The 16,556-nt window shown below is 36.3% G+C and overlaps 1 protein-coding gene across 1 annotated transcript; it reads left to right on the top strand.

Moving 5' to 3' along the window:
* The first annotated feature begins 511 nt into the window (after positions 1-511).
* Positions 512-7,421, top strand: LOC109163950 (ent-kaurenoic acid oxidase 1-like). The gene is made up of 6 exons (XM_019312683.1): positions 512-844; positions 5,652-6,129; positions 6,225-6,494; positions 6,576-6,851; positions 6,954-7,075; positions 7,193-7,421. The coding sequence occupies exons 1-6, from the start codon at positions 612-614 to the stop codon at positions 7,302-7,304; spliced, it is 1,491 nt and encodes a 496-aa protein (XP_019168228.1). The 5' UTR covers positions 512-611; the 3' UTR covers positions 7,305-7,421.
* The last annotated feature ends 9,135 nt before the right edge of the window (positions 7,422-16,556 follow it).

Below are 16,556 nucleotides of genomic sequence, written 5' to 3'. Positions count from 1 at the left end.
TCTCTTTCATGTCTCTCTCACTTCCACCATGATTTACTTTTTCTTAGAATTTGTGCATTATACACTATAGTGGATGCTCTAAACTCATGCACTTAACCCAATATTTCGGCGTAACGAACCCTTCGAATACTAATTAAATATTAAAATATAAATAAATTTAATCATCTTTATTATTATTTGAGTTAATGAACGATTTGGCCCCTCAATTATTAGCGAACTGTCAATGTAGTCCCTCTATTGCTTATTCATTGATTTGGTCCCCAAAAACAATTATTTTTAGTCGATTTAGTCCCTCCGACCGTCTTCCGTCAACGGTCGGAGGGACTAAATCGACTAAAAATAATTGTTTTGGAGGACCAAACTGATGAATAAGCAATTGAGATACTACATTGACAGTTCGCTAATAATTGAGGAACCAAATTGTTTATTAACTCTTATTATATTTTGCAACAAATTTAATTGTAGAGTAGGGTACAGGGTGTACATGCTATCTTGCATCTATCTATAAATATAAATACTGAGAAATTGAACAGCGGGGGAGCAGAGGAAGCACGTACTGTTCTCTCCCCTGACCAATTCGACCTTCGGAGTGTGTTTTTTGAAGAAAGAAAATGGAGTTGGGGTGGGTTGTGTTCTTGGTTGGGGTATTGGGTTTAAGCAGCTTTTGGTGGGTGCTTGGGAGGGTGAATTGTTGGTACTATGAGAGAGTGAAGCTTGGTGATAAGAAGAGACTGAGTTTGCCTCCAGGTGATTTAGGTTGGCCTTTCATTGGCAACATGTGGTCTTTCCTCAGAGCTTTCAAGTCCTCCAACCCAGATTCCTTCATCTCCTCATTTGTTTCCAGGTACTCTCTCTTTATCACACACAGAATTAATAATTGTTACGATCACATTCATACTTTAAGTGAAACATCTTATGAACAGATACTACATTGTAATAGAGTTAATAATATTGAAAAAAAAAAATGATCAGAGTTACACGAAACCCTGGTTTCACCTCTAGATAATTAGCTTTTCTTCTCTAACTAAAATTCCAGAAAGCTTAGCAAGATGTTTTATGTGTGATTTGGTGTAATTATCAATAATGCTTTTTAGTTAAATGTGCATTAATCACTAATGAACAAGTACAGTTGATCAGCCCACAGATCATTTTAAATCATTTGTTTATAAATAAAGAAGATATATTCCCTTTTAAAAGATTATGGCAGCTCAGCTCATCGATCGTCTCTTCCATCTTGTACTCTAGCGAGGATGAATTAAAAAAGCGAGGATGAATTGAAAAGAAGAATTTGCTTTCACCTCGTCCAAGAAATGAGCAGACCAAGCCATTATATTCTTTGTCTTTTATCAGCTACCTTTTCCCTCCATTTTCAAAACGATACATATATTACACTAGTGTAAATTTTGCCTTTCAATTTTTAAAAGGAAATATATCTTCAAAACAATATATCAACTATTGTCCTTAACAGGGCGTTTAGTTCACTATAATTTAACTGAAGTTGAATTGCAATTCAGTGGATGTCTCAATTACATTGTTTGGTTGGAGGGAATTGCAATTTCACAAACCTCCTTTTGTTGAATTGCAATTAATGGGGTACCCCATGAATTGCAATTTAATGAATTTGAGAAAGGAAAATCATATGAAATGACATTACTACCCTTGGTTGTTATTACTATTATTATTACACAAGGGTATTTTAGTCTTTATACCACTTATTTCCTTCTCAATTCCAATAATTCTATTTCTCCATACCAAACAACATAATTTGAATTCCTACTTTATTCTCACCTTATTCTTTTCCCACCGAATTACAATTCTTTTTCCCCTAATTCCTTCCTTCCAACCAAACGCCCCGTAATTGTTTCATTTTTTAAAGTACATGAACTAAATTGAACAAAATTAAGATAGAATGACTAAATTGAACAAAACAGTATAATACAGGGACCTTATACGTATTTTGACCTAATTGACATATTATGGAAGAAAATAAATTACCATTTTTCCTAAAGATTATATAATATTTCTTAGACACCAAATTCTCAAATTGATGCACTGATCGATGAGATAACATTAAATTTATTGCAATGAGTTTGGTGGCACGCCCTTAACCCTTTAGTTGATATTATTAATATTGGATTACAGAAAATTACTTCTTCACTCTCTTATTTCCTTTGCCTTTTTATTTTTCCTTGTATGGAAAAAGATGAATGAAAAGAATAAAACCAGACATGATATGATATCGTGCATACAATATAATCCAATTAATTCTTTAGCAATTCAGTTGTGGGATGAAGAATATTTTGTGCTGGTGGGATGACATAATTATTTTTTAGTTGACAAAAGCAACAATATAATCCTCCTTTCGTGCCTAATTGATTGTTTCATTTGCGTTTTGTACGATTTTTAATATAATATAACAAATGTTACTAATTTTTCAATTTTACCCCTCAAAAATATGTATTATTTGTACAAAGTACTATTGTACTTGTCTTATTAATTGTCTAGAAATTTGAAAAGTCAAAAAGGTAAATTGAGAAATGTAGAATGATAGTTATGTTCAATTTTAAAAAGATGACACTATTTTGGAACAAACTAAAAAGGAAGGTAAAACGGGTAAAATGGGACGGAGGGAGTATAATTAATTTCTTCAGTAAAATTAAAGATTCTACTGAGTTTAATTTGAAGAATATCTAAGGCTTGTGGTCATAATCACACCAATAGTAGTTGAATTATAGACACATCCATAGATGTCATACCTTTAGACAAGATAAGATCATGTAAGATTATTGCATAAAGTAAGCTGTCCGGCCGACCCTTCTGTCATTAGCCTCTAATTCCTGTTAGTTTATGTTTGGTTTTTCTCATCTCCTCCTTTGTTAATGTTTATACTCCCAAAATGATTAAAAGTGTAATTGATGGGGGATATTGCAATCGTTATGGTGTGGAACCGTGTCCACCTTGTAAGGTGAACACGATTCTATGTTCATAATTATAAAGCTATATATTCATAACTTTTGAATTTCATATTCACAATTATTGAATCTCTATATTCATAATTATATAACTATATATTCATAATTATGTTCGCAACTCTATGTTCATAATTTTTAAATTATATATTCATAGTTATGAACAGTTTTGAAACCATGTCCACCTTGCAAGGTGGACACGGTTTCACAGCATAATTTGCCGGGATATTGGGCAAATTATTATTATTATTTTTTATTATAAGGAAGGGGGATACCCTACATATACACACTACTTGCCTCAAGTAAGGTTTGAACCTATCACCTCCCACTTAGGGGAGTAATCCGATATCGGTGGACCACAAGCCACTCGGTATTGGGTAAATTATTGTATGGACCATGATCTACGCAACTTGAGTGGACCATGAATATAGGGTACATTTTTAATATACTAAAGGTACCTTATTTGTTTACTGAAGGTACATTATCTAATAGTATATATAAAATAATGTACTTTTAATACTAAAATAATGTACCCTCAAATAATGTACTTTTAGTATACAAATAATGTACCTTTAGTATATTAAAAATGTACTATTTATTTATGGTCCACAAAATTGTGTGGACTATGGTCCATGCAATCATGATTGGAGATATTGGGCATGGGCTAAAATTTTTTGGGCTTGGATTATTGGACTGGGGAAGGATGGAAGTGGGCTATTAAGACAATTCGCATGGGGGTGTCGCTGTCGGGTGGAGGCAGCCGGCGCCGGTGGCCGGTGACTGTGCGCCCAGAGCGCGACGCTAGCGTGCCCCGCGCGGGGCAGGGCGGTAAGGCAGGGCTGATGGCCTGCTCGCCGTCGCGGACAGCCTGTGGCATCCCGGGCGTAGGCGGTGCTCCTAGGTGGCCTGGGCGCGGCTAGCGCGCCTGGTGCGCCTCCCCGTGCCCTCCTTACATCCCCATTCCGACATATGCGGCGTGAGGAAGGTGGGGGGGGGGGGGGTTGCGGGTGGTGTGATTTGTTCCGAAACGTGGGGCACATGGCTAGAGTCATCAAAACGGGCTTAGCCCGCCGAGTAAGCCTGTCCCGCCCCGCGAAAAGGGTGGGACGGGCTTTGACATTTTACACCCGTATTTTGGCTAACTTTTTTGCTCGCCCCCACCTAACCCGCGGACTTTTGATGGGCCGGCGGGGGCACGCCAAGCCCGCCAAATGTAAAAAAAATATATATATATATATATTATAATAATTAGATGCTATAATAGTGTGTGTGTGTGTGTGTGTGTGTGTGTGTGTGTGTGTGTGTGTGTGTGTGTGTGTATATATATATATATATATATATATATATATATATATTAGTACATTGTATAAAGAGTTAATACCCAAAATAGTCCCTCGACTATGTCGTAATTACCAATTTAGTCCTCGACTATCATTCTTACCCAATTAAGTCTTCAACTATACAATTTTTACCCAATTTAGTCCTTTGTCAATTTGACTGTTTGTTGACTGTCAAAAGTGGAAATAAAGTTGTAATTTTACAAGTTTTATTCTTCCTCCTCATTTAGCAGCGCCAAACCATGTAGCAATAAGCTCCGGTTGGGTTCTAAACCTATCAGTATCGAAGTAGTGGTTATACATCGGATAGCCCATGAATTTGATTTCCAACGATTTTTTGACGATCGAAATCTGATCGGAGTGTATTGCTGCATGGTTTGGCGCCTCTAAATGGAGAGGAAGGAGAAATCTTGTAAAATTATAATTTTATCCCGACTTTTGACAGTCAACAAACAGTCAAATTAATACAGAGGACTAAATTGGGTAAGAATTGTATAGTTGAGGACTAAATTGGGTAAGAATTGTATAGTTGATGACTTAATTGAGTAAAAGTTACATAGTTGAGGACTTAATTGGGTAAGAATGGTAGTTGAGGATCAAATTGGTAATTATGTCATAGTCGAGGGACCATTTTGGGTATTAACTCTTGTATAAATAATTCGTTATTGACTTATGGATTAACCCATTATGTATTTGATTATTTGTTAGTTATTATTGTGTTTAAAAAAGTACAAATGCATTAATATATGTTTAAACTATCCAAATTATTTTAGTGTACACTTATTACCTTTTTTATTTAATATTAAAATTTTTAACGTATGGCGGGCCCCCGCCAAGGCCCGCGGCCCGGGCTGGGCCTACCTCCCCTAGGCCCGTATTTTGGCGGGCTTGTAGCCCGCCCCCGCCATATGGCGGGCCTTGGCAGGCCCCTCCCTACCAGCCCGTTTCGACAGCTCTACACGTTACTCTTCAGGAGGGGTGGTGATCGTGGAACGTACGCGTGGAGGGCGGAGATGTGGAGGGATAGGCTATAAATAGGGCGTTTGGCTTCCTGTCAGGGGGGATGTTTGAGCACTGTGAGCACAATGGTCTAGTGGTCTCTATCTTACGCTTCCAACTTCGTTGCTTGGGTTTAATTCTTGTCATATCATATTTAGCTATAGCCCGTCTTTTGGGCCTCGGTTTTTTGGGTCGCTGTTTTGGGCCTGTATCTCGGGTGTGTAATATCATATTGGGCCTAGCGCCTCGGTAATAAAGCTACCCGGTCCCAATAAACCATCAGTAATAATTAACAAATTAAATTAATGATGCATACAAAATTAAATGTTACTGGTGTGGTGTGCAGATATGGAGCAACTGGGATGTACAAGGCCTTCATGTTTGGTAGCCCAAGTATCATCGTTACAACACCGGATGCCTGCCGAAGAGTTCTGTCGGATGATGAAGCATTTCAGCCTGGCTGGCCTGTTTCCACCATGGAACTCATAGGCAGAAAGTCTTTCATTGGCATTTCTTTCGAAGAGCACAAGCGTTTGCGCAAGCTGACAGCCGCCCCTGTGAATGGGCACGAGGCATTGTCTTTTTACATTGACTACATCGAACAAAATGTGAAGATAGCACTGGAGAAATGGGCTTCCATGGGAGAGATAGAGTTCTTAACACAGCTTCGGAAGTTGACGTTTATGATAATTATGTACATTTTCTTGAGCTCAGAGAGTGAACAGGTCAGGGAGGCCTTGGAGACCGAATACACAACTCTCAACTATGGGGTTAGAGCTATGGCAATTAACCTTCCAGGATTTGCTTACTATAATGCCCTCAGGGTAGGTATTATTAGCTAGCTAATGTTATTTGGAAAGAATTTGTTGCAACATTAAAAGATTTGATTTTGATTTTGATTTTGAATAATGTCTGTCAGGCGCGAAAAAGGCTGGTGGCAATTTTTCAATCCGTAGTGGATGAAAGAAGAGAGAAGAGAAGGAAGAACTTTAACGATTTTCATGAGAAGAGAGACATGATGGATAGACTAATGGAAGTTAAAGATGAGAATGGGAGAGAGCTGGATGACGAGGAAATAATTGATGTTCTAGTGATGTACTTAAATGCTGGACATGAATCATCAGGCCATATCACAATGTGGGCTACAGTGTTTCTGCAGAGCCACCCTGAGGCCTTCAAAAGAGCCAAGGTTTGGACAATTATTTTCTATTCTTACAAAGATGTTCGTTATTTCTTTACTTTTAATTTTTTTTGTGTGATAATAATGCAGGCAGAGCAAGAGGAAATCGTGCGAAATATGCCTCCTGATCAGAAGGGTTTGACACTGAGAGAGATCCGACAGATGGAGTATCTATCTAAGGTGATTGACGAAACACTTCGTCTGGTAACGTTCTCTCTCACCGTGTTCCGAGAGGCAAAGAAGGATGTGAATGTTTCGGGATATACAATTCCAGAGGGATGGAAAGTTTTGGTGTGGTTTAGAGGTGTGCACTTAGATGAGGAGATATATGAAGACCCATTAACATTCAATCCTTCCAGATGGGATGTAAGTTTAACAATCCATCTTTTCTTTTCCCAGCCTACCACAGGCACAACATATCACATTATTATTGGAAATGTATGACAGACACAATTAAAATTGGTGCAGAATTTTACACCAAGAGCAGGAGCATTTCTTCCCTTTGGAGCAGGAAGCAGATTGTGCCCAGGAAACGACCTTGCCAAACTCGAAATCTCCATTTTTCTTCACTATTTTCTACTGGGTTACGAGTGAGTTTATTACATTTGCTTGCTTCTCCCCTCCCCATGTTTTTTTATTTTATTTTATTTGGAGGTATGGTTGGTTTCTGGGAATTTTGCTAATAGGGTTGTTGGTTTAATTTGCAGGTTAGAGAGGAAAAATCCAGACTGCCCACTTATGTATTTACCACACACCAGGCCTAAAGACAACTGCCTGGGTAGAGTAAGAAGATCAGTCTCATCATCTTCAACCGTCTAGACAATAAATAATCTCCAAATTATATCTAATGTCTGGTCTCTCTTTAAAATTAGTCCCTGTTATCTTCTGTTTTCACTTTTAATTTCCTATCAATTAAAAATTAGTGTTCGATGACTACCTCACTGCTGGGAGATGCACATGATCACCATCATCATAATCCTTATATCTAAATGAAATAAAAATAAATTATGAAAAACGAAATATAATCATAATGCCATTGCATCACATTTCATTTGATCAACTATTTGCAAGTTCAAAGGACACTTCAACAAACTCAAATGTATAGGAATAAAAAAAAAATAAAAAATAAAAATAAAAATAAAAACAAAAAACAAAAAACAAAAAACAAAAAAAAAAAAAACAAAAAAACAAAAAAACAAAACAAAACAAAAAAATGTTTTCGACATTACCATACTTCGTGCTACATAGGTTGTACTGTACTTTGGACCGTATATTCAATTTGGGTTGGAGGACAAATGGATAATCACCCTTTAATTTGGGTTGGAGGACAAATGGATAATCACCCTTTCTAATTAAAGGTACCTATGTTTCTAGTTTGATTTGTGTTTAACCTTACTAATGGGACAGTCCAGAATCAAGACTTGACATATTTCATGAATCAGTTATTTTATTAATTAAGTCCTAGAAAGTTTTACAAAATCATGTCATCTAAAATACAAGTCAACTTAAACCTAGCAACTTGTGTAAACGAAATCGTTAATAAACTAACACAATAATATCGCAAATTATGTTGTGGAAACGTGTTTACCATGCGTATAGTGAACATATGAGTAGATTCATAATTTTTATGCTGTAGATTCATAATTTTATTTTTTCATTTGTTAACGACGTTTCTCTCTTCGCAATCGCATTATTTCGTCTTCGCAGTACATATATTATGAATCTACAGTACATAAATTATGAATCTACAATATAGAAATTATGAATCTACAATACGACATAGAAATTATGAATCTACAGTATAGATGTTATGAATTTACAGTATAGAAATTATAAATCTACAGCTTAAAAATTATGGATCTACCCCCTTTTCACCATGCGCATGGTGAACACGGTTCCACAACATAAGCATTGCAATAACATCATATAAACAATATATAAGATAAAAACACCAATACGTTAATGTTAATGAGTTTTTTTTTTTTTTTTTTTTTTTTTTTTTTTTTTTTTTTGAAACACAATGTTAATGAGTTAAGAGTACAAAAAGACAAATACAAACATAATTTCGAAACAACCTAAATGGACCGTAACCCAACTAGTCATGACCCAACTACAATTTATTTATTTATTTATTTATTTATTTATTTATTTGTTTTCTACAATTTTTCAATTTCATTTATATTCCCTACTACTTCTCAACTATAAAGCATGAAAACATGATACATTTTAATATACTAAAAGTACATTATTTATATACTGAATCTACATTATTTGATAATATATAAAATCATGTACTTTCAATACTCAAATAATGTATTTTTCATTAATACATGATACATTTTTAATATACTAAAAGTACATTATTTTTATATTAAATGTATATCATTTGATAGTATATATAATTATGTATTTTCAATACTCAAATAATATATTTTTTATTTATGGTCCATAAAATAATGACTCTACTTCTCAATCTATGGACCATGACCGAACTAGTCAACTTTCTACCATGATACTAAAGGTGCAATAGTTATGCTGTGCAACCGCGTGCACCATGCATGGTGCACACGGTTGCAAAACGACGTCGTTTTGACTAAAAACGCGCATTTCATTTAAAAAAAAAAAATCAATTTCAATTTTCCTCAACAGCATTATTGTGGATATATAGTTATGAATTTGTGGATATATAGTTATGAATTTATAGATATTTAGTTCATTCATTGTGAATATTTAGTTCATTCATTGTGGATATTTAGTTCATTCATTGTGGATGTTTAGTTCATTCATTGTGGAAGTTTAGTTCTTTCATTCTGGATTTTTGTATTATTCATTCACTGTGGATATATAGTTATGAATTTGTGGATATATAGTTATGAACTTGTGGATATATAGTTATGAATTTGTGGATATATAATTCAAATTATGCACAAAAAAAAATGCTATTACCAAGAATCGAACCTGATTTTTTTTTTTTTTGGGTAAAGTGGGAAGCGCGTTTTTAATCAAAACGACGTCATTTTTGCAACCGTGTGCACCATACATGGTGCACACGGTTGCACAGCATAATTTGCGCTAAAGGTGACTAAAACTTGGGCCTTAGCCAAATTCATTCCGGCATTACATTGTGGACCATGGTCCACATTATAATGTAGATCATGAATGAATGTTTATTTTTTAATACATTTAAAGTTTATTTTTCCTATATTAAGGGCTCGTTTGGTTCGCGGAAAATATTTTAAGGGAAGTGGAATTGAAATTTTATGGAAAAACAATTACTAGTAAATGAATTTCATTGTTTGGTTGGTGGAAAAAGAATTACTGGGAATACAATTCTATTGTTTGGTTAGATTTGGAATTGTAAGGAATAACGAGTATAAAGACCTATATGCCCCTTCAAATTAATAAGAGTAATATAATTTAAAAAGAAAACAAGGGTAAAATAGACAATCCATACCACTTTTTCTTCCTATCTTCCAAGGAAAACAAAATTCTTGGTCCAACCAAGGATTTTGTTTTCCTCCAATGGAAAATGAATTTCATGAACCAAACACTAGAAAATAACATTTTCCTCCACTTTTAAGGAAAATATTTTCCTTTGAAAAACATTTTCCATGAACCAAACATCCCCTAAAGGTTTATTATGAAATAATGAACTTTCCAAAAATAAAACATTTAATATATTAAAAATGAACATTATATCAGCGGTCACTTTACCGCAAATTATGCCATGGAATCGTGTTCACCGAGAATGGTGAATACAAGGCAAAACGACGTCGTTTTTAGGCCAAAAAAAAAATTTTCGCGGATGTGGAGTTAACGGCGCGCGTTTGATCAAATTATGAATTTTCTGTTATGAGATTATGAATTTTATGAAAATTCATAATCGCATAACAGAAAATTCATAATCTCACAACTGAAAATTCATAATCTCATAACAGAAAATTAATAATCTTATAACAGAAAATTCATAATCTCATAGTTCCAAAGTGAATGTGTAGGCATGGTTCCAAAGTGAATGTGCAGGCATGGATTCATAATTTATGAATGTCCGTGATTTCGGACGGGAATATGTAGGCATGGTTCCAAAGTGAATGTGCAGGCATGAATTCATAATTTATGAATGTCCGAAATTATGAATGTAATGAAAATTCATAATCTCATAACAGAAAATTCATAATCGCATAACAGAAAATTCATAATCTCATAACTGAAAATTCATAATCTCATAACAGAAAATTCATAATCTTATAACAGAAAATTCATAATCTCATGGTTCCAAAGTGAATGTGTAGGCATGGTTCCAAAGTGAATGTGCAGGCATGGATTCATAATTTATGAATGTCCGTGATTTCGGACGGGAATGTATAGGCATGGTTCCAAAGTGAATGTGCAGGCATGAATTCATAATTTATGAATGTCCGAAATCTTTGTTCACCTCAAATTAAAGTGAAACCGCAAAATGTGAAAATAAGAAAAAAAAAAATCACGCAATTAATTTAAAAAAAAAAAAAAAAAAAGAAAGAAAGAAAGAAAGATAACGGTGTACTAACACCGTTAGAACCGTGTTCACCTTGAATGGTGAACACAGTTCCATGGCATAACGTCTGTCACTTTACAAGGTGGATTATGGTCCATATTATAATGATTAACTAATACCAATTTGGGCCACCTAGAGGGGGCCAGGATGGGCCATATCAGAATGACCTATTAGGCCTTGGAATTTGAGTTAGATCCACAATAGAACAAATCGTGTAGTTAGATTCACGATGAAACTTTAGCTAATAGCCCAGGACAAGTGTTGCAAAGATGCTAGATGGCTACGCAATTCCAAGTTGAGAAAAACTTGTACACCCAATTTGCATGCATTGTGATAAGGAAGTTGCAATTGGTAGAATACAATGTAACATGTATAATTTATAATAGTAAGTCTAGACATATACATCGTAGACATAATACCATTAAATAGCTTTCACAATAGGTGTTATCTATGTTGATTACGTGAGATCAAAGGATAATATAACGGATCAAAAACCAAATGGTTAATCAAAAAAGTTTGTAGACAAGTTGATACAAGAAATGAGACTAAAGCCCTTGAACTAAAAGTTCTATAGTGGATACCATATAATATGCCTAAAGACAATTGTTTGGGGAGAGTGAGAAGATCAGTCACATCATCTTCAGCTGGCTAGACAACAAACAACTTAACTGTATCGGGTCTTTGTTCAAAATCCCCATCTATAATTTATCTGTTTTCACTTTTAATTTCTTATCAAGGCATCCACAACACTTCTCCCCTTATCTCCCATTTTGTGGGCCCAACACCTCCACAACACCAGATAATCGCCTCTCCTATTTTATCTCGACAAAAGGTACAAATAGGCTATTAAACTATTTGGGGGATAGCAATTAAGTCACCAAACTCGAATAAGCTCCAAATTCATTCATGAACTTGGAAAAAAAAAGTAATTAGCATTTTTAACATATTAACAACATGTTTGTGCATATTGGGATGCCATGTGTATATTTTATTTTATATTATCATCATCATCATCGTCGTCGTCAGCCATGTTTTCCTTATTTTGTTTTCATCATTAACCAACACTACCTCACCTAAACTTTCAAGTGGCGCCGCCCACTGCCACACCGTTAGGGAGCTGTCATCGACGACCAAACGCTAGAGCATGCCGGAGGGAGAAGAAGGTGAGTCTCGATCCATCGCCGCTTGCTCTGCCTTCGCAGGAAACAGAGGGTGCCGTCGCTGACCGCCATCATCGTCGACCAAGAGAGAGGAGAGGCTGAGGGCTGCAGTTGGAGGTCGCCAACTATGTCGCCGATCTTTTGCTGCTACTGTTCGCATGACGCTGTTTTGCCGAAGTCCATGGTGGTTCGCTAGAGAATCTGCCTCGTCGCTATCTAGTTCGTTGCCGTCGATCTCCTGTCGTAAGCCACCGCCGTCAGGCACCAGACGGAGGAGGACAGTAGCGAAGAGAGAGAGAGAGGGTGCTGGCATCACCATTTTCACTAATCCTATCATCCCAAGCTTTGAACTTAATCAAAACATTCATCATTCAATTCATCTCTATTCATTACTTCCCATTCAGGATTCAATCCCATCCATTTCAAAAACCTAGTGCGCCAAGGAAATAAAATCAGGAAAACATGGCATCTAGGAAGACGGTCAAATGCTTAGTAGGATGATAATAATAATAATAATAATAATAAGAATAATAATAATAATAATAATAATAATAGTAATAGTAATAGTAATAGTAATAGTACTAGTAATAGTAATAGTAATAGTAATAATAGTAGTAGTAATAGTAATAATAGTAGTAGTAATAGTAATAATAGTAATAATAGTAATAGTAATAGTAATAGTAATAGTAATAATAATAATAATAAATAAAATATACACATGACATCCCAATCAGCGCAAACATGTTCTTAACCTACTAAAAATACTAATTGCTTTTTTTTTTCTGGGTTTATGGATGAATTTGGAGCTTATTCGAGTTTTGTGACTTAATTGCAATCCCGCAAATAGTTCATTGTCCTATTTGTACCTTTTACATTTTATCTCCAATCCTTATCCCTTTTCTCCCTTTTGTGGGCCCTACTTATCCATACTCGTACACTTCATCTATTATTTTATTCACTTTTCTATAATGGATAGAGTGTCAAATTAGCCCCTATAAGTCAAATGGGTAGTGCAATTAGGTCCCCTAAGTAAAAAAAAAAAAAAAAGCTTCATTTAAATCTCCTAAACCTGTAAAAATGTTTAATTGAGTCCAAAATGACTTGTTTAGCAAGTTAATTCTCCACATACTTGACACATGTCCTTTTTTTTTTTTAAATATTTATTTATTAGATATTAATTTTTTTAAAAAAGAAAAAGAATGGTGCCTTGGCTTCGTTCATCCTTCCCCTTGGCGTCTCTACTCTCCGACCTCCGCACGTTGTCCTTTCGAATCTACAAAATATTCATTGTTTTCCAAATAGAAAAACGTTATAGAATTCTTAAAAAAATCAAATCTTCTTCAAATGACAGAATCCTTAACATTATCAAAATCCTCAAACGATACAATTTCTTCGCGTAAACCTTTAGACACCCAATTGATCGATCTCTGGTTTCTCTTTGGACTTTGGAGTCCGTCGGAGAGCCGTGCAGACTTCAACGCTCCAGCTCCTTTGAATTCATTCATATGCACATTCCTCCATTCAAGATTTCTTTAAAAAAAAAACATAACACAAAACATAAATTTTCTTAACCAAATCGAAAACTTCATCCGGCAGCGGCGTGGCTGTATTTTTTTTTAATTAATATCTAATAAATAAATGTCTTTAAAAAATGAAAACAAAAAAGGACACGTGTCAAATATTTGAAGAATTAACCCGCTAAACAAGTTATTTTGGATAGTCTTTGATCAAGAATTCTCTCCAAGAATCAGATCAAGAAAGATTTCAATATGTATCAAAGGTCTGCGCTAACAACTCCAAGAAGGTGGGTTGGGCCTGAGCGACAAGGCGGTGGAAGGTTACCCCCCGGTGTCTCGTGGGTTGGCGCGACAGTACGTTCGGTACGTGCAGCCGACCTCTCACCAGGAGCACGACGGCTTAACTACTCCCTCAGGTCTCCTACGGAGGCGCGACTACTTGCGGGTTGCTCCCCCGCATTCGCGATGACGGTGACATGCCCGTTGGCTACCGGGGCAATAGCGTTTCGACCGGCGTCCCGACTACTACGTCGTGTATGAGCCATTAGAAAATCTTAGAGACGGGACCTTTAGTTTTGATCCCCACGGACGGTGTCAATGTTAGTTTTACAGCCTAGGGTAGTCGTTCGGCATGCCAACACTACCGTAAAATACTAGGGTTTTAGAATAGACTAAGAGATGTCGAAAGAGAGATAGAATAACAAGATGTTATTAAAGAAATTCCCCCCCTACATGGTGACCCGGGGGAGGGGGTATTTATACAAGGAGATAGATCCTCTATAAGGTAACTAGGGCAAAAAAATAATTAAACTATCTTAGGAATCTACCATAATTAATGCGGTAACTGTTTAAACTGAAAAGATGAAGCTACTTGCTGAACAAGGAAAGAAATCTCAGCAGAATCTGCCTTTAACGCCTCTGGAGCGCGCACTCGGTCCGGGACGCACCGACTACCTGGCTTGGTAATCCGGCTAGGGAGCCTAAGACACCCAAACAAGGACACTTCGACTATTGAGCCTGGTTGCCTATCTGAGCCCTCTAGGGAGCTCAGTCGGGGACGCATCGACTACCGAGCCTGGTCGCCCATTTAAGCTAGCCAGGTGCCCTGACCGGAGGCATACCCGCTTGGTGTCATAGTCTCTCGGGTGCTCGCGCTGCTGGTGCTACGAGAGAGGCTCTTTCTCATGGATTGATAAGTGTTATGCCGCACTCGGGTCTGACTGCCCCTTTTGCTCCCCAGGCTAAGTGCCCGATTTGGGGTATCTATTTAGGCTGAAGTTTGAAGGAGATGAGATTTGAAATTAAATCAAAGAAGGACTGAGGTTTATAGTCAAAGGAATGGGATGAAGGGCTGAGGTTTCATGTTCTATTTAAAGAAGGGATGAGATTCCAAAGGGTCGAGGTTATATTTAAAGAAGGGATGAGATTCCAAAGGGCTGAGATTTCTAGAGATGAGATTGCAAGTCTAAATTGAAATTGGAGATGAAATTAAATTGGAGATCCGATTTCAAGGTGAAATTAAGTTGAAGAAGAAATTAAATTGGAGATGCAATTCAAGAAGAGATGAAATTAAGTTGGAGATGAAATTGCAATACAGATTAAATCAAGCGTCAGTAGCCGATTGTTGAGATTAAAAAGGAGAAGAATTATGAGCTCAAGTTATTAATGAAAAGTGATTAGTCCAAAATAGAAAGAGCCCAGATTGGAGCAAATATTGAAGATATAATTACCAAATAGTGTGGACTTCACTAGATTATTTGAAGATCAATTTGCATGGATTTGGAGCTCAAAATTGTGGCTGAATATTTTTAATTTCTCACACAATATTAAAAATGAGATAATGTCTACTTTTAGACTGAAAAGGGTACAAGACTAGACAAGATTTAAAATTTGAGATTGTCATTTTCAAACGGACAAATCCTCAAACAACTATAAAAGGATGAAGATCAAAAGAAGTCAAGCACGAACCACACCAATCTTGAATACACGAATTACACAAGAAAACTACAAGTGATAAAATAACAAGTGGTTCAGAGCTTACAAAGAAATATTTAATTGCTAAAATCTTCATAAAAAAGGAGACTTGATATTCATTGAAGAATCCATCCAAAAGTCTCAAAGTTAGAAGCAAAGAAAATCTTGTTTTCATAAAACAAGTGGTTTCTCTACCGGAGTGTAGATAGAGGATTGTCACACGGAGTTGTGAAATCCTGGTTGTTTCTCTACTGTAGTTTAGATAGAGGATAGTAGCACGGAGTTGCAAAATCTTGGCTGCAGTACTGGAGGCACTAGTTTGGGAGTGATTAGTGCGGATTTGGTTATCAAAGCACTAGATCACAAATTCATTGTATCTTGTAACCAAGGGGTGGTGTATATAGTGAATTCCTCCAGGAGATAGAAGTAGATTGGAGTAGGAGGATTACATACACCTCCGAATCACTATAATTTCTTGTGTTTTTTTACTGCTTTACATGATTTATTTTTGCATGCACGCATTTAATGTGAAGCCCACATAACACAATCACTACACTTATTTTATATTTCGTTGTGCACAAGACACTGACAAACTGTTAAGTGTTTTGTTTTATTATTGCCTTAGCAAAATTTTGAATTGGCGTAAAAATCTATTCACCCCCTCTAAACTTTTACTTTATCTCTTTTGGAACCAACACGGTCGCGACCAACGCCTGGTAGAGCTAAGCTCACCCTTGGTGATCTCCTTGACCAGATCAGCGAGAGCGTCTAGGCAGGGTGGCCTCTTCTCGAGGCGGTAATACGACTACTGCCAGGCAATCGGGAAGTCAAAGGCAGGATGGGAGTCAGCCAGGCAGACCAACAATAATTCCTCCTTCCAACC

This window comes from Ipomoea nil, unplaced genomic scaffold, assembly GCF_001879475.1.
Source record: "Ipomoea nil cultivar Tokyo-kokei standard unplaced genomic scaffold, Asagao_1.1 scaffold3054, whole genome shotgun sequence".
Classification (NCBI taxonomy): Eukaryota; Viridiplantae; Streptophyta; class Magnoliopsida; order Solanales; family Convolvulaceae; genus Ipomoea; species Ipomoea nil.
The sequence above is the reverse complement of the archived record's forward strand: the minus strand, read 5'-3'. Positions and strand labels throughout refer to the sequence as shown.

What these genes read in the sequence shown, in the direction of transcription:
- LOC109163950 (XM_019312683.1), top strand. Translation starts at nt 612, where the DNA reads ATGGAGTTGGGGTGGGTTGTGTTCTTGGTTGGGGTATTGGGTTTAAGC. An exon ending in CTTACTATAATGCCCTCAGG is followed by an intron (nt 6,130 to 6,224) that starts GTAGGTATTATT and finishes AATGTCTGTCAG; the next exon opens with GCGCGAAAAAGGCTGGTGGC. An exon ending in AGGCCTTCAAAAGAGCCAAG is followed by an intron (nt 6,495 to 6,575) that starts GTTTGGACAATT and finishes ATAATAATGCAG; the next exon opens with GCAGAGCAAGAGGAAATCGT.